General features: G+C 34.8%; 2 protein-coding genes across 3 annotated transcripts; both read right to left on the bottom strand.

Annotated features, from left to right (window-relative positions):
- Positions 1–14,311: 14,311 nt before the first annotated feature.
- On the bottom strand, positions 14,312–18,231 carry LOC115700806 (glutamate receptor 3.7). Of its 2 annotated transcripts, none has more exons than XM_030628458.2 (6): positions 17,601–18,231; positions 16,081–17,426; positions 15,649–15,926; positions 15,526–15,557; positions 15,004–15,410; positions 14,312–14,906 (listed from the first exon to the last, which is right to left on the bottom strand). In XM_030628458.2, exons 1-6 carry the CDS (start codon positions 17,851–17,853, stop codon positions 14,466–14,468), a joined length of 2,757 nt encoding a protein of 918 aa, XP_030484318.2. In that variant the 5' UTR covers positions 17,854–18,231; the 3' UTR covers positions 14,312–14,465. The 2 variants fall into 2 exon arrangements, with proteins under 2 accessions (XP_030484318.2, XP_030484319.1); XM_030628459.2 differs by having other exon boundaries at positions 16,081–17,418; positions 17,601–17,737.
- A 782-nt stretch (positions 18,232–19,013) lies between these two features.
- Positions 19,014–20,036, bottom strand: LOC133030620 (uncharacterized). The gene is made up of 2 exons (XM_061103419.1): positions 19,751–20,036; positions 19,014–19,690 (listed from the first exon to the last, which is right to left on the bottom strand). Exons 1-2 carry the CDS (start codon positions 20,034–20,036, stop codon positions 19,014–19,016), a joined length of 963 nt encoding a protein of 320 aa, XP_060959402.1.
- Positions 20,037–20,142: the final 106 nt, after the last annotated feature.

Raw genomic sequence — 20,142 nt, 5'->3', positions numbered from 1 at the left:
CCAGATAGAAGCTATAGATTCCATGTTTATGATAGCGCTCCCACTCAATTGAACTACCGTGTTCCCAAAATGTACGTATCACCCTGACCTAAAAGTAGGCTTAACTAACAAATCAAAGAACACGAATAGCCTTTCAAGATTGAGCCTAATCATAACAGGATTAAGATCATTTGATCTAGGATCAACTAGGCGATATTGACTTGAATAGATATTACGGTAAGTTTAATAAATCTAAGTCAAAGTTCAATATCGGTCCCTTCCGATGCATACTCCATGCATCCAACCTGAGCTTTACTTTAACCAATGCTCTGGAAAGAACATAGCACTTCTCCAAATGCAAGTAAACTCTGTTGTAGATTATCATATCAGTAAAACCCTATGTCTGATAAATCTAGGAAACTTTATTCACATAGTCATGTTTACTTTCCAATGTGTTGACGGCACAATAAACAGGATCAAGTATGTGAAAAGGGTTTCAGATGAATTCATACATTATGTACATATAATCATGAAATAAATCATGTGAACCATGCAACATTAAATGTTATTTCTGATCTATATTAATAAGTAAATCTGATTATATTGAAATGAGTTTTATTTAGGGCATAAAACCCAACAGTAATTTCTTCATTAATTTATGGCAATAAATTTGTTTTTATTTTTTTTTATTCGTATACAGGTCCAATTGAAATGAGTCATAGGCAAGAAAAAAATTTCAGGCCCTTACTATAAAAATAAATTGTATTTTTAAAAATTATTAAAAAAATATGTATATTATTTAGAATATATTTTTTTATTTGGGCCCCTAAAATGAGTAGACCCTAGGCGCAAGCTTAGCCCGCCTTAGCCTAGGGCCGACCCTACCTATACACTCAACACACTCCAACACTCCAAGCATCTTTTAACTTCAGGGATTCCAAATAAAGCTTCTCTAACTTCTTCCTTTGTAATATCCCTAAGCAGCAGTACAACTTGTTCATTTGTAACCAGTGGCCCCTGAGCCATGACACTTCTCTTCACATGTCTTCTATTGCTCATTTTCCCTCCTAGCAAACTTTTATAGTAAGCAAGAAAGGCTTCAGTCACTTGTTCTGGATCTTCACATCTGGTTCCTTCTTTAGATTCAATGGATAAGATCCGGTTTTGTCTTCTCCTATCTTTGATACTAGTGTAGAATAGAGTAGTGTTGTCATCACCCCCTCTAACCCAACTGAGTTTAACTTTTTGCTGCAAAAATAAATACATTTCCTTCTGTGTTTTAATGTAAGTTTCCTTCGCTTCCTTCTCTTTAAGCTGCAAATCATTATTAAAAGGATCCTTTTGCAATTTTTCTTGATAGACAATAAGTAGCATTTTCATGTCTACTTCTTTTGCCACAATGTCCGAGAAGGACTCTTTATTCAACTTCTTCAATTCCCCTTTAAGCTTTTTTAGTCGAGTAACCAGTTGAAACATCTGAGTACCTTTAATAGGCTTCTGCCAGACCTTGGAAACAATCCCTGAAAACTGAGGATGTGTTGACCACATTCTAAAATACTTAAATTGTTTTTTACCACTAAAAATTTCAGGGTATATGGTTAGCACAACTGGGGTATGATCAAAGATTCCCTCGGTCAAGAAAACAGCTTTTGAATTAGGCAACTTATCTAGCCAAGCTTCATTGACAAGTGCACTGTTAATCTTAGAATAAATTCTCTCATTGCATTGTCTTTTATTACACCATGTGAAAAAATTTCCACTTGCTTTAAGATCTTCCAGTTGGCAGACCTCAATGCACTTGACAAACTCATTTGCTTCATTGTATTTTAATCTGTTACCAATTCTTTCATCTTTGTGTAATATTTCATTAAAAATCCCCTAGGACCACCCATTCCTCCTTTATAACCATCTGTTGTAAGTCATTTCATAACTTAGTTCTCCCCTCAGCCTCATTGTATGCATACACAAATGTAGTATAAAACTTGTACTTACCATCTACTGTAGAAACAAGTAAATGAATAAGTTGACTAGTACATTTAAGAATACTTACATTGAAACTGGGTGGATTCCAAGCCACAATAATTCTCCCTCTTTTGTGCCATGCAATATTGGATGTAGAGCACCACCCTTAAACATACTTAGATATAAAGCCCCTAACTTCTGGGCTTTAACCCTTGTCTTGAGCAAACCAACCAAACCAATTTTATGGCTAAGAATCAAATTCTTCACTGCTTTTTGTTTCTGTTGGTCATTGATTCCTCGGACATTCCAACTTAGGATTCTATTCATTTTGAAGAGGAGGATCTCCCCCTCCTCTAGTATGATCATTTGTAAGTATTTCATGGCCTCCAATTGTGATTACTTGAACTTGTGTCTTTGTCTTCTCCTCAACATAGAAAGAAGGTCCTGCTTACATCGAAAGAGTTTGGAAGGAGTTACTGGTGTAAACCTCAGTAGCTACTTCTTTTCCTATTTCTTTCTTTCCATTAGTAACTTGTTGAAAGCCATCAACACAATTGGAGCTACGGTCCTTTTGTTCCTGGCTTTCTTTGTTTTTTTCCTTTCACTATCCATTGCTAGTTTTTTCCTTCTTTTTTTTTTTTTTGCATTCTTCAGTCGCATATGTCCCAACCCCTTGCAGTGTGTACATGGCCAATGATTTCCATTCATAAGTAATTGACAGGTTGACATTCGCACCATATTCATTCTTAAAGGAAATGTTGGCTGGGAAGTGTTGATGAATAGAGACCTCAATAAGAACTCTAGAAAAAGTAAGCTTATTCCTCTCCTTTGTTGCAGCATCCACTTGGAGAGGATTCCCCATTTGGCCAACAATTTTGAATAGTGATTTTTTACCGCAGTATTTTAGCTCCAAATATTTAACCTGAATCCAAATAGGACTGAAGTAATGTCCTCTTTTTTGAAGTTGGTATCAGGATTCCAAGCTTTCATTATCACAGGCCTTTTGTTAAAGAATACATAGCCACCATTAAGTATTCTATCCCTTGTTTGGATTGAGTCAAATCTAACTAGAAACACTCCATAAGTGAGCATTCCAACCCTGTCTACCTCTCCTTTCTAGACTCTTCTAACAAATCCATCCAAAACAAATAGAGGTGGATTAGCACCTAATACATAGCAAACAACTAAGGATCTCCAAAATTCAATTTCATCCTCATATCCTCCAATGTAATCTTAACTTCTGGCCGAGTTTCATGCTTTGAATTCTTAAAAGAGTTTTTCAAATTCCTCACAATACTACTAGATCTCTATATAAGAGGAGTTATTATATTACCTTGAGCAATGGAGGCAGAGCACATGCGATTTGCTGTAAGGAAATATTCAAAATCTGCCTGTATTTCATCCTACATCTTAATTTGCTTCAAAGATGACTTGGGAGTTAATGGAGGCTGAAATAAATCCTCCTACTCCGGTTCCGCGGATCTTGGAGCTAGAATTTCATCCTCTTCCTCTGAAAACTCCAAAGGTTCAATTTCGAGAACTTTTTCCATCGTTTTTGTTTTCCTCACGTCACATCAGCAGTGGATGTAGGACCCTTCTTCTGTTTTCCTAGGTTTTTTTTGCATTTAAATGCAGCTTCCCCTGCACTTTTGCCATTGTCTTAGCCATGGCCCCAACTCGAGTTCAGGTCGCAAGAAGAGAGAGAAAAGAGAAAGCCTATCTATTTTGTCATTTAACAAAACATAGGATCCAATCAACAACTTTCATAAAACACAAGGTCAAAAATAATATTTACTCTATATATTATAGTATTGGTTGTCAAAATTTTAAAATTTAAATTAAATATTATTAAAGATATTTATTAAATTATATAATATAGTAAATTGCATATATGCTATTATCATGTACACTAACTATTATCAACCATTACATACTATATTAATAACTTAAGTATTATTACCGCTAAAAATTAAATTTAAATATTTATTTACTATTAAAATTAAACTTATTAATACCACAAATTACTTTTAAAACAATAGTGACATGACAAGTAATATATAGAATGTTATATGACCCCTTTTGACTAAATCCAAATCCAATAATTTAAGGTAACGTAGACAAGAGAGGGAACACAGCCAAGTAAAACATGGAAGTTAGCTATATTTAACACGTGAATATGTGCCCACTCCCCGAAGTACTTACAAAACACTACATATATACATAACAAAATAATATATAGGTAAAAGTCACGTACATATATAGTTCACATATTCAGTACGGAACTTTATTATTATTTTTTTCAAAAAAGAAAAATCCAAATAAACTAAATAACCCCTCAAAACATACATGTACGTGAACTATATATGTTCCTACATGTACATGTGAACTATATAGTTCACACATGTATGTTTATGACTAATATCTTTAATTTTGTACCAACCTTTTTATCACAATATATAAGAATGATCAATGATTTATAATTAATTACAAATCTTTTACATTTAGTTACACGTTTTATTGTGACTAAAAATAATATCTTTTGTAGTGTCAAACAAATATGGTCTTGGATAATTTTACAAATACACAAAAATGACAAAAAAATTACAAATGTGCGGTTGTATAAAATTTTAAACATTTTTACGATTTTTATGATTTTATTTATAAAAAATACGGTTTTTTTATGTTATATATTTTTTTAATTTATTGTTAATTTTTTATTATTTATGTGTTATTTTTTGTTGTTGTTTAGATATTACTTTTTTGTTAGTTTTACATAATTTTTTTTTATTGTTTTCGTATTGTTTTTATAAAAAAATTATAAAAATATTAAAAAAAAAATTAAACATAAAATGTAAATTTTTTACAAAAAAAATAAATAAATTATACTTTATATAATTATCTCTTATTAATTTTTATTTAGTATATATATGTAGAGAATTTTTATTAGATTTTGTTAAATATAATAAGAACCCAACTTTTGGGTTGGAAGAATCAGTATTGATTTCTGTAGGAATTTTTAGATAGGATTTTACTATCTTGCCCCCTACACCAACAAACAAAACCAATCAAGTATAAGGTCAATTTCGACCTTTCCCTGTTCAATGACTTTTCAAAGTCAGAGAACCCAAAACGACAGCGTTTTGTGTTTGAACAAAAACCAAGGCTCGAGAATCTTCTCAGCCACTTTCTCTCTTTCTCTGTCTTCACTTCGAAACCCTAGCGAGTTTCTCTGAGAAACTCGAAGCTAGGTTTCAATCTACCCAGAAAATCAAGCCCCAAACACTATACACAGATCAGATCTACAATGATCTGATCTGTACACACCCACACACACAAATAGAAAAGATTAGGGATAGAAAACACCAGAAATTTCCCGAAGTTCACCAATAAAATTGGCTACGTCTCCGTTTGAGCTGCTCCTCGAATTTGAGAGCTCGATTCCACTATCAAGATGTTTCAATCATACAACCATGAAGATTCCAAGTCACAGGTAATAATTTTTGACTGGTAATCTCCCTTTAATACATGTATTTTGTGTTTAATCCCTCTCTCTCTCTAGATCTAACTCTCTTTTGTGTTTCTGTGCATGTACGAGCTTGGATTCTTCTTTCTTCAAGTGTTCTTACTCTGGATCTTGAAGAACTCACTCAACCACCCAGATCTGGTTGTTGCTTGAGGTATATATAGATCTAGGGTTTTATTTGTTGCTTCTGAATGTATTAGTTAGGTAGTTACAGAATGTAGTTAGAAGTGGATTTAGCCAAATCCACTCTAACTACTTTCTGTTAGGTTTATTAGAGACCGAAGGTCAACTTAGGGATTTGCATGTATTTCCTTTTCTGTCCTTTGTGTTTATGTTGTATTTGGACTTAATATCAGTGTAAGTGGAGGATTATTTTTAACAATTTCCACCTAATCCTTCACTGAGCTGATATTATAGTGGTCGAGTCATTTCTGAGGGTCATAGCTCTGTGATCCAAAGGATCACTTTAGTTCTTGATCCAACCCTATTAAGTTTAAACAATGTTTAAACTTAGATAGGGTGATCACTTTAGTTCCCATGTCTGCAGGGTTCTCTTCTGTAGGCACCTTGTCAATGTTTATGTGTCCCTGTGTCACTTTATCTCTGATGAAGTGGTACTTTATTTCTATGTGCTTGGTTCTGTCATGGAACATAGGGTTTCTGCATAGGTGTACACAACTCTGGCTATCAGAGTAAATTACTGGTTTTGTGTCTAGTAATCTTAGCTCTTCTAGGACTCCTTTAACCCATATGCTTTCTTTAATGGCCTCTGTAGTTGCAATGTACTCTGATTCAGTTGTGGATAATGCCACAACAGGTTGTAATTGGACTTTCCAACTTACACAATTTCCCCCTAGTAGTAGTATATAGGCTGATGTAGATTTCCTACTGTCTCTATCTCCAGCATAGTCTGCATCAACGAAGCATTCTATTACCGTGCTTCCTTGTTGCTTTCTGTACTTGAGTCCCAATTTAGTTGTCCCAATTAGGTACCTTAGTAACCATTTCATAGCAAGCCAGTGTGTCTTACCAGGATTTGTCATGAATCTGCTAAGTACACTAATAGCATAAGCAAGGTCAGGTCTGGTGCTTACCATTAAGTACATAACAGATCCAATAGCATTAGCATAGGGAATTTTACTCATTTCCTCCTTCTCAGCTTTGCTCTCAGGGCATTGCTTCTTAGATAGTGTGAACTGTGTAGTTATAGGTTGGCTAGCAATTTTAGATCCCTTCATTGAGAATTTCTCAATTATCTTGTGTATGTAGTCTTCCTGATTTAGAATAAGTGTCCCTTCTGCTCTGTTTCTCTTAATAGAGATTCCCAAAATCTTAGTAGCTTCCCCTAGGTCTTTCATTTCAAACTCAGTATTGAGTAGGCCCTTCATTGTGTTTACTCTTGCCCTTTCTTTACTGATTATAAGCATATCATCTACATACAGAAGTAGATATATGACTTTATTAATATCAGTACCTTTGTAGTACAAACAGTGATCATAGTAACTCCTAGAAAACCCCGGTTTAGCATAAATCCATCAAACCTTTTATTCCATTGCCTAGGAGATTTGTTTTAACCCATACGGTGACTTAATTAGCTTGCATACATAGTTTTCCTTCCCTTTTTCAATATATCCTTTAGGTTGTCTCATGTAGATCTCCTCTTCTAGTTCACCATGTAGGAAAGCGGATAGTAACATCCATTTGGTCAATTTCTAGGTTGAATTGAGTAGCTAGACTTAGCATTATCCTTATAGTCTTGTATTTTGCAACTGGTGCAAATACTTCATTAAAATCTATACCCTCCTTCTGTGTAAACCCTTTGGCCACTAATCTGGCCTTGTATCTTATAGGTTCATTCTTAGTTCTGCCTTCTTTCTCCTTGAATAGCCATTTACAGTCCACTATGCTCTTGTCTTTAGGTTTAGGCACTACAATCCAGGTTTTGTTCTTCTTAAGAGATTCCATCTCTTCATCCATTGCACCTTTCCATTTCCTGGAATTTGGTCCTTTAATGGCCTCTTCATATGATTGAGGTTCATTATTGGTCATTTCCAGTTCACTCATAAAGGCATATGCAATGTCTTCATCCCAAATATTAAAACTATATTTAGGATTAGGTCTTGGTACCCATACACTTTGTCACGACTAGTTGATAACCCCCAAGTCTTCTTGAGTGCCTTCATCAACAATGTCGGTGTTGTCTTCATCGAGTTCCACTCGAACACAGTTCCTGTGTTCCACGAACACGATCTCCACAGTTCTGTTCAGGTGTGTTCACTGTTTGTTCCACCTGAATAGATCCAGTTCCTTCATTTGCAGTGTTACCTGCATTTTCAGTATCTTTTGTACCTGCACTAGGGTTAGAAGAAATAGGCAAACATGGAAATATATCTTCTTTAAATATTACATCCCTGCTATTAATAGTTTTAAAACCTTTTTGTTCCCAAACCCAAAGTCTATATCCCTTAACTCCTTCTGGATATCCCAGAAAAACACATTTCATAGCCCTAGGTTCTAATTTCCCAACACTTTGATGTGCATATCTTTGCCTGACCAAATACTCTGAGATTAGATAAGTTAGGAGGTTTACCAGACCATTTCTCCTCAGGAGTTTTGAATCCATTTGCACTGGATGGACTCCTGTTTATTAAGTATACAGCTGTTAAAGCTGCTTCTCCCCAGAAACCTTGTGATAGTCCAGATTGCAACAGTAAGCATCTCACTTTGTTGAGAATGGTTCTGTTCATTCTCTCTGCAACTCCATTACGTTGGGGTGTTATTCTAACATCCTGTGTCTCTGTATGCCATGTTCTTTACGGTAATTGTTAAATTCATCATTACGAATTCTAATCCATTGTCGATCCTTAGAGTTTTTAATTTTTCATTTGTTAAATTTTCCACAAGTGTTTTCCACTTGTGTAAACTTAGAAAAAGCCTCATTTTTATGTTTTAACGGTAAAAATCCAAACTTTCCTTGAAAAATCATCAACAATAGATAAAAAATAGACACGGCCCCATGAGTACTTGTTTTCTACGGTCCCCACAGATCAGAGTGAACATACTCTAGTATTTTCTTAGTGTTGTGTGTGCCAGTGGAAAATTTCAGTCTATGATGTTTTCCAAGTACACAACACTCACAAAAATCAAGTTTGCATACCTTGTCATTACCTAGTAAGTTCTGTTCACTCATTAGTTGCAGTCCTTTCTCACTTATGTGTCCTAGCCTCTTGTGCCATAGCATTGCATTTGAGTTGTCAGTGTTGCTGTGAGCAGTGTAATTGCAAGGTACAACTGGTTGTCCTTTTAAGTAGTATAAGCCTCCATCTTTGTGTCCTTTCATGATAGTTAGGGCTCCTTTGCTTATTTTCATTTGTCCAGATTCAATCTTGCTAACTATGCCTTGGTCATCTAGAACACTTAGTGAAATTAGATTCCTAGCTAGGTTAGGAACATATCTAATTTCACTTAGAGTTCTGACCATTCCATCATGCATTTTAAAGCTTATAGATCCACGGCCTTGTATATCACGGGTACGGTTATTTCCAAGTATAACTCTGCCTCCATTTGTTTTCCTGAAATCAAACATAAAAGCTTTATTATTAGTCATGTGGAAAGTGCAACCAGAGTCAAGGATCCATTCATCTTTGATGGATGGTCCAACTTGGTACACTTCACCACTTTCATATCCAGTAGTAATATTAGCATCATGCATATCAGATTTAGGTTTAGAGTTTGAGTATTTAGAGTCTCCCTGTCCATGTGATTTTTGTTTGTTATTTCTTTTCAAGAAATAACAGTCTCTTTTGAAATGCCCAGGTTTACCACAGTTGTAACAGCCATTAGTTTCATCAGAGTTTCTAGGGTTAGAACTTGATCTGCCTCTTTGAAAACCTCCCTGTTTGTTTGAACCTCTGCCTTGACTTCTACCTCTGTTATTCCAAGGTTTTCTTGGACACAGTGCCCCTACTCAGGTTGACTTCACCATTAGAATGTCCACCTTTCTCTGTCCTCATTTCTAAGTCTTTAGATTTGAGTGCAGAGATCACCTCTTCTAGGGTTATAGATGTCCTTCCATACTTAATAGCAGTCTTGACTTCTCTGTAGGATTCAGGTAATGAATTTAGAATAATAATGGCCTGGTTTTCATCACTTAGTGCCTCATTTTCCCCAGAATTTGCAAGTTCAATATGCATCCTTAAGAATTCATCCAAATTTTGATCAAGAGATTTGGATGAACTCATTTTAAACCCAAAAATCCTTTCCTTCAAGAAAATCTTGTTGGTTAGGGATTTCTGTTGAAACTGTTCTTCCAGTTTCTTCCAAATCTGGGCAGGAGTTTCTTCCTTGTCAATTAGTCTGATAATGGCATCTGATAAGTTAAATATCATGATGCCAGTAGCAGTTTCCAAGTATTCCTCTTGTTGAATTTTGGTAGTTCCTTCTGGCCATTCTATAGGGTCATTAAGTACTCTCAATAGTTTCTGTTGAGCCAAGAGTGACTTAATCTTTCTCCTCCAAATCCTATAATCACCAGAACCATCAAATTTGTCAATGTCAACCTTTAAATTGCTCATAATTAATGAAATTAAGTAAAATCAGATGAAATAGATAATAATAGGCAATTCAATTGTAAAGATAATTATAATGTGTCCCAGAAATCTTGTGTGAAAGATTTTAAGTTGATCTGGTTGAGTTCTTGAATTTCTTGATTGAGTTTCTTGCTTCCTTGCTTGAGTTTTTCCTTCCTTCTTGATTAGTTTGAGTGTTGATCTTTTCCAGCTTTAACCAAGCTCTGATACCATTGTAGGAATTTTTAGATAGGATTTTACTATCTTGCCCCCTACACCAACAAACAAAACCAATCAAGTATAAGGTCAATTTCGACCTTTCCCTGTTCAATGACTTTTCAAAGTCAGAGAACCCAAAACGACAGCGTTTTGTGTTTGAACAAAAACCAAGGCTCGAGAATCTTCTCAGCCACTTTCTCTCTTTCTCTGTCTTCACTTCGAAACCCTAGCAGAGAGTTTCTCTCTGAGAAACTCGAAGCTAGGTTTCAATCTACCCAGAAAATCAAGCCCCAAACACTATACACAGATCAGATCTACAATGATCTGATCTGTACACACCCACACACACAAATAGAAAAGATTAGGGATAGAAAACACCAGAAATTTCCCGAAGTTCACCAATAAAATTGGCTACGTCTCCGTTTGAGCTGCTCCTCGAATTTGAGAGCTCGATTCCACTATCAAGATGTTTCAATCATACAACCATGAAGATTCCAAGTCACAGGTAATAATTTTTGACTGGTAATCTCCCTTTAATACATGTATTTTGTGTTTAATCCCTCTCTCTCTCTAGATCTAACTCTCTTTTGTGTTTCTGTGCATGTACGAGCTTGGATTCTTCCTTCTTCAAGTGTTCTTACTCTGGATCTTGAAGAACTCACTCAACCACCCAGATCTGGTTGTTGCTTGAGGTATATATAGATCTAGGGTTTTATTTGTTGCTTCTGAATGTATTAGTTAGGTAGTTACAGAATGTAGTTAGAAGTGGATTTAGCCAAATCCACTCTAACTACTTTCTGTTAGGTTTATTAGAGACCGAAGGTCAACTTAGGGATTTGCATGTATTTCCTTTTCTGTCCTTTGTGTTTATGTTGTATTTGGACTTAATATCAGTGTAAGTGGAGGATTATTTTTAACAATTTCCATTATCAAAAAGTATCTAACTATAGAAGTGAGAAAAAGAGAAAGAATCTTCTACATAGTGACAAAATTGAGAGCACATGTTCTTGACCTAAAAGAGGTATAGTTCATTCAATTTCGTTGAATGCATTGTGTTTTTCAGTATTTTGTAGCTATATATTATGTAAAATGCATACCACAATTTAAATAATATATAGTCCTTGTCATTGGTCACTTCAGTGAATATATAGAAGTTTAATGATGAAACAATACAGCATATATAAAAACAACAAGTGCAACAAAGTAAAAAAGTATGGTGTAATTATAATGTGGTGGGCACAAGCACAACACTAGGTAGGTCCTCTTGTTAAGTGGGTTAATTGGTATTGTGTTGGTTTGGGCATCTTCTATTCTTCTTCCTTTCTATCTATCGAATTTGTGTAAGTTGTGTGGGGATGCCTCCTGGTGATGATAAGGCCTTTGGTGGGTATCATATCATGCTGTCCCAACGTTAACCCATAGTATACATACTATCACTATCTTTTTCACTTTAATTTTCTTTTCACACTACTTCATAAAAATTTGGTTGATGGGGTTAATTTGTAGTATTGAAACTCAAGTCAAGGATGAACTCCCACTTTCTTAATATTTTTTGTATTTGAATAGCTTGTAACATAAATATTTAGAACCTAATTATGCAAATTTTTCAAAAATATAAAATAATTTATAATACTAAAAATATAGTTTAAATTATTTGTTATAGGCATATTTTATTTTTCAAACACACATGTGAAAGTGAAATAGATTGTTTAAACTTATTGTCTTTATTATAAATTATGCTCAATTTCAAGTATAATGTATGCCATCATATAAACAAAGAAAATAAAATTAGAATTATCTTGATGTCGAAAAATTAAACCCATTTTTCAGGATGTAAAATTACATGAAAAATCAAAATTATTAAGGATCCAAATTAATATAAATGTATGTAAACATTTTTTTTAAGGTAATATATATGTAAACAATTAAAATTATACTATATATATAATTTTTTTTACAACTTGTAAACGAGTTAAAACTAATATGGTATAAAACTCAGCTACATTCGAAACATATAGTTGTGAATTTACTCTGCCCACTCTGCAATGCTGATGCAGAAACAATTCATCATGTGTTAGTGCGTTGTTCTATTGCCAATTCAATTCATGTTGGATTAAGTCTGGTGTGCATCTTAATAATGTCTTTGAGATGTGTTTCGTGGACTGGTTTTGGCATCTGTTTGATGTGAACTCTACTTCCAATGTAGAGGAAGTGTTAATGATCACCTGGGCAATTTGGAATGCCCGAAATGATTTGTTGTGGAACCAAAAAACTTCGACAGCTAATGCGGTTGTTCTTTCAGCACGTTCGAATCTTAATTAATGGAAGTGCACTCAACAAAGAAGAATGGAGCCTCTACTTAACCATACTGGTCAAGGGATGGAGGATGAGCATTGGACTAAACCAGTAACCAATACGATTAAGAGGTTTTGAGTTGGCTAGCTCAAGTCTCAAGATTGGCATTCGGTGACTGTAGAGACTGTCTTGTCGCAGTTCAAGCAATACATAGTTCTCTGTGCCTCCCTTCTTACTTCGGCTTTCTTGTTTCGGATTGTAAGCAATTGTTTGATGATTTACCTAATGTCTCTTTAAATTTTGTTAAACGTATTGCTAATAAAGTCGTGCATTTCTTTGCTCGTAAATTTTGTTATATCCTAAATTTGATTTATACGATATATATAAATAAAAATCAATAAAAAATTTATTTTAATTTCAAATCTATTAATTAAATCATATTTAAATATTTGAATAATTAATAAAATCGATTATGTTAAAAATATTTATTTCCTATAACCGAATGATAGAATCTCTCAACTACTTGTGGTAATCTTTCAAGAGAATATATCAACTATAAGAAAATATCTATAATTACTTTTTAAATTCAAATTTAAATAAATGTTTATCTTTAGAATTAATAAATTAATTAATTAACCTAAAAAGACAAAACTAGTGGGACACCTGTAGGTGGCGCCTCCTTCGTCTCCCGTAAGACAAGGGATGTGTCTTTTGTCCTGACAATTTTTGCCTTTTTCTAATTTATTTAATTTTTGTCTTTTTGTCCTGACAATTTTTATCTTTTTGTCATATTCTTCTCTTCCCAAGAGTCTATTAGCATTCCAGTAGCCACTCTTCATAGTGTACCCACCTCAAAAGTTATAGTGCCAAATCAACTAATCAAGCTATTGTTGAGATCGAGTTAACGATAAAATCTAGCGAGTTTTATTCACGAAAAATAATTCATCAATAAGCTCTCTAATCCCTATTAGAGAATTTGAGATCACTCACCATATAGACAAAAGGTTAGGGATGAAATGAATAAGAAAGCGCTTTTATTTACGGTAGTACCCTCACCAATAAGCCACCTACCGCCTTTCACAAAAAGTTTCCTACCCCAAAGAATACTCTTCCAAAGAGAAGAGTATGTGGAAGTCTTCTGCATTTAGAAAATTTCGATCCGGGAAATAGATTTCTTTCTAATTTTAGTAGCAAGAGACTTCGGAATAGAATATAACCTCCAAGCTTCTTTGACCAATAAAACTTTATTAAACACAAAAACGTCCCAAAATCCATACCGCCATTAGACTTATGCTAACAAAATCTCTCCCAAGTGCACCAATAGATTTTTTGTTATCATTATCACCTCTCCACTAGAACTTGGCACAAAGTCTATAAAGTTCCTCAATCACTTCACAGGATGGCAATTCTTATTAATCTCAATTTTGACTAGCATACTTTCATAATATATATATATATATATATATATATGACTTTTCTATTATATAACTTTACACATTTAAGTATGTTTTTTCGCTTTTTGTGTTTTTGGTGCTAAAGATTACAAATGAAAGTATTTACTTTTAGAAAAAAAAAAATTGAATTGGATCCCACAATCATGAAGAACTTTACGCGAGTTTCAATTGATACAAAGCGAAACACTATCTAGTGGAATGCATAACACACCTAGAAATACCAAACATGCCATTTTAACCAAATATTTATGAATATTTTTATGCCTATATATGTGTATATGACATGATCATGTCATCATATATAAAGTATATACAGGGAAAGTGTGACAGAGCACTACTATTATTACATTATATAAAAAACGATTTGCCTGTTTTTTCTTCCTTGTTTACAAACAAATCACCATGTATAAAGAAAAGAAAAAAATTCTCAGTACTACTACATAGTGTTATTTACATATTTATTGATCAAGTTTTCTCTGAAATTGTTTCTTGATGAGGTCTATTAGAGTGAGAAAACATGTTCTTGATAGCTTCTTCCCTCTCATCAACAAAGTCAACAAAGCTAGAGATGACACCAGAACATTGACCTGATGATGATGGCCTTGGTGGTGAATTTGAAAGAGAGGGAGCATTCTGATTCTCTCGGCGTTTGTACCGGACGAATTGGTGAATCATTCTGATAAGAAATATTACAAGGGCAGCAAGAGAAAAGGCTCCACAGAGTAGATACAGACCCCAAAAGCTGATCAAATGAAGTTGGTTAGGCTCATTGTCTAGTTCATTGTCACCAGGACATCCTATCTTACAAAACCAGAGCTTGTGGATCTCCTGAAGTTTTCCAGTCTCAGAAAGTTTCAAGATTGCTGTTGACATGTCCACAGCCAGAGGAGAATCTCTTTGAAAAGCCTGATATGGTAAATTAAAAGTAAGAAAATGACACAATAACAAGATCACTACAAAACAAACTTTTATGAGATAGATAGATAGATAGATAGATACTTACAAATCCCCATCCACCCCTAGTGAATGGCTGTCCAATGATCCCGAAATCAGTTTGGTCTGATAGGAACAATTCAACATAAGGAAGCTCATCTATGATGGCTGCCACACCTCCAGCATTTGGGCCCAGCCTCAGTGCCCTTTCGTACTCTTCTGGAGTCCTTAGGTGAACAAGTCTTTTGCTTGGTATGAAAAGAATCTCAGTAAGATAGTTATACACAAATGAGCCTACTTGATAACCAATAGGCGAATTGGATGCCATCAAGCTATCCATTCCGGTGATCGAAGAAGGAAGCTGTTGTATTGTGAGGATTGAAGTTAAGCTAGCTGTGTAGCTTGATGTGATCACCATCAAGAGGAAAAGCCACACCACCATCACCATCCGCGCAAGTGGGCTCACAGTATCTTCTTCTGTAATATGATCAGAACCATATGAAAATTGTTGAGTTTAAGGAGTTGATATTGTTCAACAAACTACCAAGTACATATCTAATATTTAGATTGCAGAAGTTGAAGAAATCCTTACGATTTCTCTTGAACAATGTTGAGAAGCTAAACCTGCAATAATGAAACAGTTGAATTGAGCTTTAGACTAGTCTCTAATATGTACATCAAGAAATTTAGATTAAAAAAGAAGAAGAAAACTTACAGAAGCATTGTTGCAAGTTGCCTAACAGGAGGACCACGAAAATCATCGTTGACTCGATGTTCAAGAGTCCAAATAACAATTGCAATCATCAGAAAAGAAGCTATTGTGACACACCACAACTCCAAGGAAAATGGCTTGAGAAACACCCAAGCATTTGACTGCGGACGACTTATAGGTGCCACTATCACAAGACCAGTACTAGCGTAAGGCTGAGAAAAATCCACCATTGCTGTCCGGTTCCTGGCAATTACAATGTCCCCAACAGCAGCATCAAATACCTGTCACCAAGCTTAATTATATCAGCAAAATAGCTCTGCATATCAAACTTTTTATCTTCACTAAACAGCACAAATTTAACCACTCTACCAAGAAAATATGATAAAAAGTACAATTTAAGATATCATTTACACTGAGTGAATAAGTTCTACTTACATCATCTGCAACCAGTTTTGTAAGCTGATCATATTTGGGATTGGAATGACCATCTCCGAAAGGCACAAATTTATAAGGAACATCATAAGGGATTAATTTTCGCGCTTCAAGGAACACATCAATACAGTATCCCCGAATATCATGAGGATGGTTTACTGTAACAAAATCCTTAAAACTTGTTCTGTTTGGGACTACAATTCTCAAAGGTTTCTCATGAACCGCAATCACCCAACCACGTGGTTTTTCTGTGCCTCCACCAGGCCAAGTAGCATTGTCAAGATTTTGATCCAAAATGGAAGATTCATTCTGCTTTGCTTTCAGAGTTTCTGGTGGAGAAATTGAAAGCCCTATGCCTTCAGACCAAAAACCAAGTCTGTTAATCTTCATATTATCAATGTTAATGACTTCATAACCGCTACTAATGATACTCCGGCTGGCCGAATCAAAGCTAACATGACCAGTTAAACCGGTGAAATTTGTCTCCAGTAATTTCAAACGAAGAGTAGAGCCACCATCAAATACTCTAAGCTTGCTCAGCTGAAGATCAGATGATTTAATACTTAGTAACTTATCACTGAGAGAAAATGACAAATTTCCATTCTCATTCAAGAATCTATCAACAGCATATGCAACTGTCCAAACGGTATCATAAGCATAAAGGCCATAGACATTCAATTCAGAGCTTGATAAACCTGTTTGCTTTAAATCTTTCCATCTAGACAAAAACTCTTGCTTTTTCTTGGATTCTAAAGTGTGCTGGCGAAGACAAACTACACCTTGCACAGAATCCAGCGATTTTCGAGCCCTTGGAGAGAAAGAATCTATTGTAGAAGATAGCCAATCTGTTGCAAACCACACATAATTGCTATTCATCATTTGAAGTCTCTTGGCAACTTTGAAGATTTTCAAAGATTGGTCAACATCAACATGAACAACATAGACACGAGTACCAAATAACTTAGAAGCATTGAGCATTTCGGTTACATGGCTCGAATTAAAGTTGATTGAAAGAGGCAATTTATAAGCAATTCTCAAGTCTTTCTTCTCAAGCTCATCCTCTAATGCTGAAATACCATTCCTACCATACTCATTATCCACATATACAGTAATGACTTGTTTCCATCCATAAAACTCTATAAGACTAGCCATGGCAGCCATTTGTAAGGCATCACTATGAGTGGTTCGGAAGAAGTAAGGAAATTGGAGAGCAGATAGAGTAGGATCAGTGGCACCATAAGACACAAGAGGCACTTGGAGACCATTGGCAATTTGAGAAAGTATATGAGCTATTTCTGAAGATTGTGGACCAATTATAGCCAAAACCTCTTGTTCAAGTACCTGAAATGCTGCCCAAAGCAAATGTACACTTAAAGATACAACTTTTAACATCTCCAATTCAAGATTAAAACCTTATATAATATCAAATACATGGTTAACTGAACTCAATAGGGAAAGAATAAAAAAAAAGTGAAACTTGAAAATACCCAGAAAAGAAAAAATATATATTTGATAAAACATACCTTCAATGGACCCCAGAAAGGCACTAGAGTTAGCGTCCTCTGTAATCAAGTTGAGTGTAGTACCATTGAGTAATGTTTGGTCGGCATTAATATCTGAAACAGCAGCTTCTATAGCCGGCCTTGCAACTCTGCCAATCACTGAATTGAAGGAGAAAATTGCTCCAATATTCACAGAACGAGGTCTTTGGCAAAGGACAACATCAGTACATAAGAACAAGCAAACCAAACTAAACAAAGGCACCAACCTCATCATTCTTCTTGAAGCACCAAAACTCGTCTAAACATTAATTTTCACGAGTTTCCCAAACTGGGTTTTATAAACAAGACAATAATAATAATAATTTATGTGTAAAATATCCCAGAAATATTTGTGAATGGATATGAAAATTTGTAGGAGGGTAGTTAGCTTTGAAAAGAGCCAAAAACAAAACAATAGAAAAAAGGGAAGACTTAAACACAATACCCAATAAGAATAAAAGAGTTTAAAACTCTACATAAACTCTAGATTTTGTTGGTGTGGAAATCAAGTTGAGGTGTGAGCAGGGGTAAAAAACAATGAGTATCACATTTTGAAGGAGGGAATTTTGTGAGACCTGGAATTGGAGGCCCAAAAAACACCCAATTGTTTAATTTTTTTACTGTTATTTTATCTTTATCTTAGAAAAAGTCAGCATTGATGAGAATGGAGTGTGGACCCACGTAGATTGGAGATGAAGAAATTAAAATGTTTATATAAATTTATAATATATGTATATATTTGTAAGAATGAGACAGTTGAAGTACAAATACTTTTTTCTTCAGATCACACTAGAACTTTATTCATTTTCACAACTTGCATGGAATCATACCCTCTAATCTCTTCTCATCTCATGTTATTATTCTTAATAATATTTAATTATTGTTCTTTATATTTATCCTGCCATAAATGATACATACATGTCACTTTAATATACTGTTATTATTAGTGCTTAAGTCTTTAATGTTGGAATTTAATATTATATTCTATGCCAACAACTTTTGGATCCGGCCGCCTGTTTTATAGCATTTTCTTTCCAACTTAGCTGAAAAATATATAAAAAACCACTTACTAGCGTGGATTCCACAGAATTTTCTCTTTAATAGACAAATTACAATGTATTCTTTTCTTTTAGGAGACAAAAAAACTGATTTTTCCTCTTTTTTTTTTTTTTTTTTTTTTTTTTTTCAGTGCACAAATTCTATTGATTTTTCCTTTATGTTTATTTTGTAAGAATCCAAATTCCACAACTGTATTTATGGAGTCCATCAGAAATTTGCTTTAATTGTTGTCATCATGTCAACCAACTATGTCCAGGCCGTACTAAAATATAAGTAACAAGGCAAAATCAAATTTTAGAATTAATTTTCATTTTAAAACAAAGATTGCAACTTTCATTAAAGCAAATCAGTTAACAAAATAGCTTCCAAATCAGAAGGGACAGACCCCCTACTGGAAATATGATCAGGACATGAACCAGAAGAACGAGCTAACCAATTAGCCGCTTGGTTCCCAGATCGCTTAACAAACTGAACTGAAATATGAAAATTAGAAAAGGACCGTATAAGATTAATACAATCCGAAATAATAAGACCAAGAGGAGAAAGAATGTGGCTCTTGCTATTGATAGCATTAACCAACACAAGACAATCCGACTCCAAAATCACCGCTGTAAGACAAAAGTCCTCAACAGTCCTGCCTTCTCCCCAACAGGATTTAACCCAACTCAAAGCCTCCTTCATGGACAGCACCTCAGCAACAATAGGGTTAATTTCACCTCGGAGTTTGACAGCAGCAGCAGCAGCAAAGCACAACCCAGCATGATCTCTGGCAATCCATCCCAACCCATGACTCCTTTCTCCAGAAAAAAGAGCAGCATTACAATTAACCTTCAACTCTCCCAAAGACTGTTTAATCCAATGCTCAACATCAGCACGAGGCTGACCAGAAGAAGATGAAGCTCCTCCATTGTTATTTTGAGCAAATTTCCAAAGTTCAAGGTACGTAGTTGCAGATGAAACAACTCTTTCCACAGAAGTAGCCTTATCATTCCAAAGTAAATCATTGCGGGCCCCTCAAACACTCCAAAGAATCATTCCCAGCTTCTCAATATTCTCAGTCAAATGAGTATTACAGAAATCCTCAAACCAGCCACCAAAATCCTCATCCCCATTATTAAAAAACAGACCTAAACCTCGCTCCACACAAGCTTTGGTAAAAGAACAACCAACCATAATATGAAAAGTGGTTTTGGGTTCAAAATTACACAAAGAACAAATACTGTAAACATGAACCCGCTTAGTTTGAAGAGAGACTAGAGTTGGAAGACAATTGGTAAGAGCCCTCCAAAGCAAATTCTTAACTTTAGGAGGAAGTTTCAAGTACCAAAACTTTCTCCAAAAGCCAGAATTATCCTGCATATTCCATCTTCCATTACGCACTTGTAAAGCACGATAGGCACTCCTTACCGAATAATCACCACACGTTTCAAACGACCAATACCATGTATCAAGTTCTGGCAATGCA

Source organism: Cannabis sativa, chromosome 8 (genome assembly GCF_029168945.1).
Source record: "Cannabis sativa cultivar Pink pepper isolate KNU-18-1 chromosome 8, ASM2916894v1, whole genome shotgun sequence".
NCBI lineage: Eukaryota > Viridiplantae > Streptophyta > Magnoliopsida > Rosales > Cannabaceae > Cannabis > Cannabis sativa.
The sequence above is the reverse complement of the archived record's forward strand: the minus strand, read 5'-3'. Positions and strand labels throughout refer to the sequence as shown.